At 38.7% G+C, this 9,650-nt stretch overlaps 1 protein-coding gene across 1 annotated transcript; it reads right to left on the reverse strand.

The window, feature by feature from the left end:
* Positions 1-3,477: 3,477 nt before the first annotated feature.
* Positions 3,478-9,350, reverse strand: LOC140940842 (fatty acyl-CoA reductase 2-like). The gene is made up of 5 exons (XM_073389805.1): positions 9,219-9,350; positions 6,839-6,911; positions 5,457-5,513; positions 4,842-4,969; positions 3,478-4,334 (listed from the first exon to the last, which is right to left on the reverse strand). Exons 1-5 carry the CDS (start codon positions 9,302-9,304, stop codon positions 4,175-4,177), a joined length of 504 nt encoding a protein of 167 aa, XP_073245906.1. The 5' UTR covers positions 9,305-9,350; the 3' UTR covers positions 3,478-4,174.
* Between the last annotated feature and the right edge of the window lie 300 nt (positions 9,351-9,650).

Consider the following 9,650-nt stretch of genomic DNA (forward strand, 5'->3'; position numbering starts at 1 on the left):
AACTTGCACCATCATTCACCATCATATTTAGCTGTTCCCTTTTGTCTTAGAGGAAAATTAGGTGCCATGTACCTCTCCTCGACTCTCCAGTGAATTTTGCAGAACAATACAGTTCTCTAATTGCTTGGTAGTTTGTCATTACCATGACTTTTCTCCGAAGCAACTACGTTCAAGCGAACCTTTTTTTAACATATCTGTTTTCCTTATGTGATAGCTTCATCATGTTGAAAACCATTAGATATGTGGGCTGTATTTTTATTTTATTAGACGACAGAGTTATCGGCAATCTTGTTGCTGCCGTGCGATTGGCAAAACAAATAGCACAATTGTCTGGTTTTTAGAAAACGAGCTAAACTGTCATGATCAGTGATACAAAGTTTATTAACCGATTCTTGATCGATACATCTGTAGAACAAAGATTCAAATTGATTAAAAAAGGCTTTTTATTAATGTATAATCGTCTCATCGTAGCCAGGAAGTCTTAAATTATGTCTGGGCCAGTTTGTACCATATACTTACGAGATGAGAATTAAAGAGAAAAAATGCTTTACGTTCGTTTTTGCTGCTACTATCTCTCTTTTTAAATCCAGATTAAAGACATTTCTTCTGAGTTGATTAACTATTTGTAAATAATACTTGTTTTTTGCTGCATTTTGTCTGGTTTGTTTTGCTTTCTTTTTATCCTAATTATATTTCAGTATGATTTTGCCGTTTATTTATTCATTATGTTTAGTCTTAGTTCTGTTAGTTCAGGGAGGGAGCTCATATAAAAAGCCCCAAGGTTTCCATTTGAGCTTCCTCGCCAGAACATTTTTTTAAAATTCTTTTACTTGCAATTTACGTCTCTTTAATCTTTAAATAACATTTTTGTAATATATTGAATGTCTGTATGCATATGTATTTTTTTCTGGCAAAAAAATACATTGAAACTAAACTGAAACAGTTTCAGAGCATGCTAAACCTTCTTTTTAAAGCGATGGCTTGTGCACAGCCCAACATATAAAAACCAGTTCATACTCATGGGAATGAATTCTTATTTTCAAATAATAGAAAGAGCACCAGGACTTACACCTTATTGCAATAACATTGTTACGGAAAAAAATGCTAAAAGGAAGACAGGAAGATAGACTACGAGTAGTCCCCCATTTTTCCTCAAGGATAGTAGAGCGGGCGAAACGCGAGCGTGCGTGAAAATCACCCCACGCGAGAAAAGGCGACACGCTGCGTGTCTCCTTTTCTCGCGTGGGGTGATTTTCACGCACGCTCGCGTTTCGCCCGCTCTACTATCCTTGAGGAAAAATGGGGGACTACTCGTAGTCTAACAGGAAGAAGGCAAGTAGTAATTAATTAGACTTAGGGACGGACCATTAGAAAAGTTATGGGGGGGGGGGGGGAGGGGAATTTTCGAGCTGCAAGAATTTTTTTTCGTTATCAAATTCTTTGCATGAATTTTATTAAGGGACGGACCATTAGAAAACTTATAACGGGGGTGGGGGCGGGCGAAGTACAAAAAAAAATATTCGCGCAAGGCAAAATTAAAGGAAAAAAAATTCATGCACGAAAATTAACCCTAAAAGATATTCATGCTACGGCCTAAAAACAATTCATACAAGGAATTTGATAACGAAAATAAATTCCTGTGGCTCAAAAATTCCACATCCCCCACCATAACTTTTCTAAATGAACCGATGAATCTATCCTGGACAAGGATTCATCACAGGCATCCCAAGCTCACGCTATGAGTGCGTTATGCAAATTTAACTTTCTTACAAGAGAGTCGGTGTCGCGTTACAAGCGACCGTTGAGACTTTGTATGAGAAATAAAATACTGAGGTCTGCGAAGGCCAAATATCATTATATTCACTTTTGCTATAAAATAAATAAAGGAGACTTAACTTTGATGTCTTCCTGTGTTTTTTTTGGTGTGAATTCATCGATTTCGTCGGGTTTTTTGGCTGCTTTTGTGTGACCCCTGTCACTCTCTCCATAGTACTGAAGAGAGTGACAGGGGTTACACTAGATAGGGTGCACTCACTTGCAATATATGCGTAGAACCGACGCATTTGTATTTGTTTCTGCAAATAAAAAGCCCTGTAATTGGCCACTTCCGAGTTCCAAAAACCCTCACTTTCTTGTGAAAATGAGTTTTATTTCCATGAGAATGAAAAATGGCCCATTGTTTATTTTTTAAGCTCACAGGTAGCCCAAGCTCGAAATATGAGCGTCAGCGAGCATCGGCATTGTTGCACAACATTCTAAATGTAAGGATTTGCATGGAGAAAAACCTATCGTTTCTGAAACCTACCAAAACGAAAGGATTTCAATAAAAAAAAACGGCTTACCTTACATAAAATGTGTGTTTCATCTCTCCTGTGTGGTCCATGGGCCGATTTATAGGTTGTACTGTAAACGGTTTATAAATATACAGAGAAATCCGTTTACAGCCCAACCCCTAAAACGGCCATAAATTGGCCCATGGACAACACAGGAGAGCTATAACACACATTTTATGTACGGTAAGCTGTTTTATGTTGAAATCCTTTCATCTTCGTAGGTTACAAACGATAGGTTTTTTCCCCATATAATTCCTTCTACAGAATGCTACGCAACAATGCCAATGCTCGCCGATGCTCATATTTCGAGCTCGGGCTACCTGTGGTAAGCCTAATTAATTCCTATTTGGCTATTTTCCTATTGTCGGTATCCTCCGAGGAAGCGCGCGTCTATAACAAAAGCGAGCAATTTGATGAAAAAGAAAAAACAAACAGACCAAACGAATAAACAAAGAAACATCAACCCAAAACCATCATTCACTCACCAGAATTACAATTCTGCCGTTTACATGTTTATTATTTGTTAACCTAATCTTAAACAATGATGACCGCAATTCTGTCTTCTTAAAAGAAATTTTCTTCTATGCAGAACGGTCTACTTTTTTGGTGTTTATATATTAAAGTTACTATCCTATGAAATGATCTGATCATACAATGCGGAATAACAGTACGGTGGGTAAAACGATATCGCATAAACTAAAGACATACAAAACATTTCAAAAAAGATTAAACTAATATTAATTCCCCTGTAATCGTATAAACCCTTATCGCGGCATGCACTTACTCCAAACCGTGTTCAATAAATTTTCTACGAAAATTTTTCTATTTTTTTTCTAACGACCAAGACCTTTTTTACTTTGGATATCATCCTTTGTCCTCATAACCTTTACATTACATTAAGAAGAGATATTTTAAGTTACATGCTGGTTACCCAAAGGGCTAAGTGTCAAAATAGACGGGCAAATAAGCGGAGAATGAGTCATGAAAGTTTGCAATAAGCAAATAAAGAAAGAGACAGAACTTGGCAAACAGCGACGCTCGAAGGGGATTTGAAAGGAAGGAGGACATGTTCTTTACCTTTTCGTTCCATTTATCTGCTATTTTTTTTCAATTTTCTAACCAATAAGGAAATTCCAGGGACATATCACTTAATAATTATTCATTTTTTATGATTAAAACTTGTTTCTTTTAGTTCAGTTATAAAAAATATCGATTTAAATGTTGCGAGTGCACCACTGCAAACTTCCCAAATGTTCAATGTCAAGACATACAGTAACCTGATTTTCTTGGTTATCCCTATTTTTCAACCTAAATTATCCATGTATTCTAAGGGCAATCATCATAAGCATGCTTCCACGTTCAGACTATAAACAACAGATTATGATTGGTCCAATTACGATCTCTTCGTATGAATGATTTTAGTGTTTTTATAACGATAAATAAACAATCTGACAAACGACTATAACTGATCAACCTAAACCTACTTTTCATTTCTTATTCATCATGAGATTTGCTGATTGTTTTCTTAATTAACTTTCTAAAGTAATTTATGATTACTGTTTTTCAAATTCTGACCAATAACACTCTTTTCACCCCTGAAAGGACCTTGATAGTTCGTGGCAAATGGCCTCTAGTTGGACACCATTAACGGCTCAAGGACCAGGGCCAGCGTGAGCACAACAAATATGCACCGGAACCAAACGGTCTGTACAGCTGGGAACTCCTTGATGTGCCACGAAATTTATCTCTGTTTTCATTACTTACACAAAATAGTTTCGTGTTTAATACCACACCGGACCTTTTGGAGCCCACCCCTGGGAGGACCTAGAAAGTCAAGGCTTCTAGTTGGACAGCTTGAATGGCTCCAGGGCCCGGGCCAGCTTGTGGACACCAGATAAGCACTGGGTCCAAGCGGTCTGTGCGGCTGGGAACCTTTTAATTATGAGCCACGAAACGAACAGAAACAAACAAAAGTACATCGTCCAACGAATGTTACGCAGTCTGGAAAACAACATAGGAAAAGTGCTTTAGTAAAAGAGTGCTCTTTGCTCATATAAGCAGTTCTTGACTTTATGCGCAGATTAGATCACGTTTTTTGTCAGATAAATCACGTAAGTAAAATTTGACGTCTCTAACGTTTAGCCAGCAAAGGGGACGAATGTTTCTGGATTTAATGACAGTCGTGATCAGAAAAGCCGTTAAGAGTACGCGCTATATCTCGAATAAGAGGGGATTTCCACTGTCGCGTAATTTTACGCGCGTAAATAAAATAGAGGCAATGTATGAAAAACCGCGTGTAAACTTGAGCGAAGTTCAACTCTTACGTTTTCGCGGGACATTCCGTACATTGCCTCTATTTTATTTACGCGCGTAACATGTACGCACGTAAAAATTACGCGACAGTGGAAATCCACCTTTACTGGCCCTATGCAGAAAGTAAGAATGAATGCATATTTTGTGGAACCACTCGCCTGCAAAATGAAAGGTAACAGTTATTTGACCACTTACTTGCGGATGCGACTATGTGCCACTGGAAGATTAGCCAGATCTTCTTTCAACAGGAATGTCTTAAGGCCGATGGTAAACCGCTTAAGATAGATTTCCCACTCAATATTTTCCACGTCAAAATTAAAAATCTGAAAAGGGAACAAGCGTATGATAGTGAAAATAAAATCATGGGTGACAAATTGCTCCTAAATTCTTGCGCAAAATTTCAGCGTTGAATCCACATGTGAAATTACAGCAAAATTGCTAAGACAATGTTACGTCGACTGCGTACCAGATGGCGTCAAGGTTTAAAGATAGCACGAATGAAGATGTCAGAGCATTTAAAGACAATAAGGAGTACCTAAACACACGAAAGAACACAAATTTTATCAACAAGGATTCTAATGTATGTTTTAAACTTTTCAGTATTTGGAGTTTTCCATACGAACAAGTCAAAACTCACGATAAGCGTTATTGTCACCCATGACATAAAAAAGAGATATACTGGTGAAATCAAGAAACGATTTCACCTGCATTTTGTCAAAATTCTTCTAATTTCACTCGTCACCATTTCTTTACACACGCAAATATTATTATTTGTCACAACAACAAAGAAAACCTCTTTGGCCGACTAACCTCTCGGTCCTGTGGACTCATGTCCTGTATCAAACCGCGATAATTCTCCATTGAAAACTGCAAATCACAGCAACATTCATTTCGTCAAAACATATTCAGCAACAACAAGAACAAAGCTAGGAAGACAGAGCAGTTTTCAGTCGAATCAGTCTTAAAATCAGTCGAAACTAATCGCTTTAAAACGGCCACTCCACTTACAGTCGCTTGAACTCTTCATACAATAGAACATTACCGTAGGCCCGCGGGTGTCGGGTTTAGGGACGCTTCGACTGAACTTTGTCTGGCCAATCACACTTACAGAAGATAATCAAATGAACCAATCAGATATTAAACCGATGAGGTGTCCCCGGCGAAAAGCGCGGGAAAAATCATACCAGCAAGTCACGACCGGTTTAAACTCAATTTTGATTGGCCGAGAAAGTGGCGCCCAAATATTGTCACGAAGGGTTTAGGGTGCGTTCCTTTGGGATGATTCGGATTAGAATAAGTGATCCGAGGTTACTCGGATCATGGTAAATCAAATGAACCAATGAAGTCTTTCAAAAGGATAAATTTATCGTCTCCTTTGATGTGCTATAATCCGATCGATCCGATTACTGAGCCTGTTCCGGGTCATCCCAGCGGAACGCTTACTTAGTTGCATCAAAAGAAACTGTGGCGCGGTGTCGGTGGGGAGTTAAACACAAAATTTGATTTTATTAACTGAGCTATCAAAATCAATTTATCACCGGAAAAAAAAGATTCAAAAGCTGACATTTCGAGCTTAGCTAGCCTGCGAATACGGCCGTCTCTCCTAGGGACGTTTTTTTTTAACCTTTTAGGTCCCAAGAGTGACCAACATTTCTCCCAACAACATCAGCAGATCATCAAGAGTAAAGGTTATGAGAATTACTAAATTGATTACCAAAGGGAGAATACTTTAATCTTCAACCAAATTTTCTCCACTATTCTTAAAAGAAATGTATGGAGATCAGAGTGGAGAATCTGTATGTAGATCTTGGGGCTTAAAGGGTTAAGGGGAACAAGGAGAGATGGCGGTATTTTTCGCAGGCTAAGCGTAATTCTTCGTCACAGCGAATCAAGGGATTGTGATTGGTTTACATATCGAACGGTGGAGCTACGCCATCGGTGGGAACATAGAAAAAATAAGTTGAATGAACCACAAAGTGACGCCGCAATGAATGTTTAAAAGTAATACAGTCAAACCTCTTTAATACGGACACCAAAAGGACAGAACCAAGTGCCTGCTTTACAGAGGTGTCCGTATTATAGAGGTAATGAATGTACGATTTTTGGCATTTCTCGGACCAAACGAACCGTCCGTAACAGAGAGGTGTCCGTAGGGAGAGTTTAAACTGTAAACCCAAGGTGATATTTGTTACCTCCCAGCTTCTTGTTGTAAAGTAGCTCAAACTTCTGGTGGCTCTCTCCAGTTTTCCATAAAGCTTATTCATCCTGTACATAATAATAAAACAATTCGCTGTTGTATGAAGTTTTTCAATAGTTGTTTCACCCTTCAACGCAAGGAACCCATTTTTAGCTCCCTTTCACAAGACGTTTCTGCTAAATCATAAAATTTAAGTCAAGCGTAATAGAGAAGAGAAGTGATGACGTCAGATAAATTAAGGAATATAAATAGGTTAGCATATTCAGAAAGAACTAGACGAAAAGGCCCACCTCGAGAAAAAATCAGCCTGTTAGTGCAAAATTTGTGGGAAGATAATAAGCACCGTTATGCTCTGATGACCCCATATAAATGCCTAAGTAATTTATACCTTACGAAAGTACGAAGACGACGGCAACGGGGACTTCGAAAACACACTAGGGAGCTTTAGCATCGACGAAAGAGAAAAAGAAAAGAAAATTCGTCGTCGCCTGTTTACGTCCTCCATAAAATGTGAAAATAGGCATTTTCACGTCGTAGTCCTGCAGTGACGGCAAAGAAATGTACAAAAAAGCGTGATTCCGGCGCAGAGTTGTAGACTACGAGTAGTCCCCCATTTTTCCTCAGGGATAGAAGAGAGTGCGAAACGCGAGCGCGCGTGAAAATCACCCCACGCGAGAAAAGGCGACACGCTGCGTGTCTCCTTTTCTCGCGTGGGGTGATTTTCACGCGCGATCGCGTTTCGCTCGCTCTACTATCCCTGAGGAAAAATGGGGGACTACTCGTAGTCTAACAGAGTTGTTGTTGTTGTTTTTTTTACTTATCTAAACCTACTGCTTTTTTGACGTTCTCGTTGCCGTCGTCGTCGTCGTTGCTAAAGCTCCCGAACAGGCTTAGGAAGCAAACACAACTCCGCACGTGCATCACGCTTTTTTGGTACATTTTTTTGCCGTCCCTGAACAATTACGATGTGAAATGCTCAAATTTTAAATTTATTTAAGAAAGGGAACGGCAAGGCGAGAAATTTTACTATCTCTGTCTGAACTCGGACGCGGTCCCTTCCCTTCAGCTCCAACCTAAAATTTCCCTTCTTTTAAGTAAATGGGCGAATTGGATAAACCGCGAAAAAGGTGAATGGATACGGAGTCTATTTTATAGCGACGTATTCACTGGGATCGCCGTTGTAGGATCGTAAGGTCTAGCGAAATCTCTCCAAAAAACTTGTATTTTACTTACACACACACAAAAATGAAATTATCACAAATTGGTACCTCTCATTTTATTTTAGTTTTGATTTGTTGGTAAAAGACGAACTTCGTGACGTCCAATTCGGACTCAGTGTAGTGATACGATGATTAAGCAAAACCCTTATTAACCCTTTAAGTCCCAATATTGACCAACAGCAATTTTCTCCTAACAATATCCATACATTGTCAAGAGATAAGCTTGTGAGAATATTTAAAATGATCACCAAAGAGAAAATGCCTTGATGTTTTATTTTCGAAATATGTAATCAAAAACAAATTCCCAAATTTGATCGTAGTAGCACTTTAAAGGAAATGTATGGAGATCAGTTTGGAGAATTTGTACGTGGATACTGTTAATGTTTCTTAATCACTCGTACAATTGCAGACCGAATAGGCCATTTCCGAGTTGCACCGAGGCCTCTGTTTCAAAGTGAGGTTAAGTAGAAAACTACCTTTGTATTGATACAGTGGAAACCCGTTAATACGGTCAGCAATGGGCCAAAAAAATTTGCCCGTATCAACAGGGTAGCCGTTTTAACGAGGGTTTTTTTACAAGGAAATGTAGCGTCGTTTAGCCGGGCGGCCCAAAAAAGTGGCCGTAATAACGAGGTGACCGTAAGGCGGGGTTCCAGGGTTCCACTGTATACATTTTATCATACAGAAAATATACATTAACTTAAAACTTTGTGCAACATATGTACGCTAGACTTCATATTATTAGTAATTAAGAAAAAAACAAACAAACGAAAACCAGTAAAATGTAATATGCGAAGAGGAAAGCTACAAACCGAACTTAAGTTAATTTTTCATTATAGTAATTAACACATGAATTTCAACGTAATGCCGAGGGGGGGGGGGTGGGGGGGAGGGGAACAGTTAATAAAGAACAAATTAAAATATGTCAAGAGGAAAGCTAGAACTAAAATAGAATTAATTTTTCACCTTATTAATTAGCGCATCAACTTCAACATAGGAGTCTTCAGATTCTAGAATTTTGACTAGTTTTTCTTTAACATATATTTCTATTGCTGGAGTTTTGTAGTATGGCCAGCGATATGCTTTAGTCTAAAGCTACGTGCAAACGGACGCAACAACTCCCAAAATTGTTGGTCAAATGGCGACCATACTCACTTTGGCCGCTGTCCAGCGCAAAATGACGTCATGTCTGCGATAAAGGCAGGAATTTTATGACTGATGTAACGCCAGTAGGAGTGCATTAGCCTGCAAAAAAGGAAAAAAATTAGCTAACCTTAATAAAAAAGAACTGAAAACTGTTTTCAGGCTTACATGATCAAACAAATATCAAAGACCTCGCACAATAAATCTGTCACTTAGTTACAAATGCAGTGTTCGTGTAAATCAGCAATCAGTTGTGAATTTTGTGACAACCGGTAAAATAACTTACTGTGTCCAAAGCTCGCCATATTACAAAAATAATACCTTTCTCATTCATTCACCGAGCCAAGCATTCGAACCAGTTATTAATTCACAGTTGAGCTGGTGTTTAACAAAACCGCGTTAGAAGCCAAAGGTTGTGTACTGTTCGCGGTACGAAGAGGTTTT

This window comes from Porites lutea, chromosome 6, assembly GCF_958299795.1.
Source record: "Porites lutea chromosome 6, jaPorLute2.1, whole genome shotgun sequence".
In the NCBI taxonomy this organism is placed as follows: Eukaryota; Metazoa; Cnidaria; class Anthozoa; order Scleractinia; family Poritidae; genus Porites; species Porites lutea.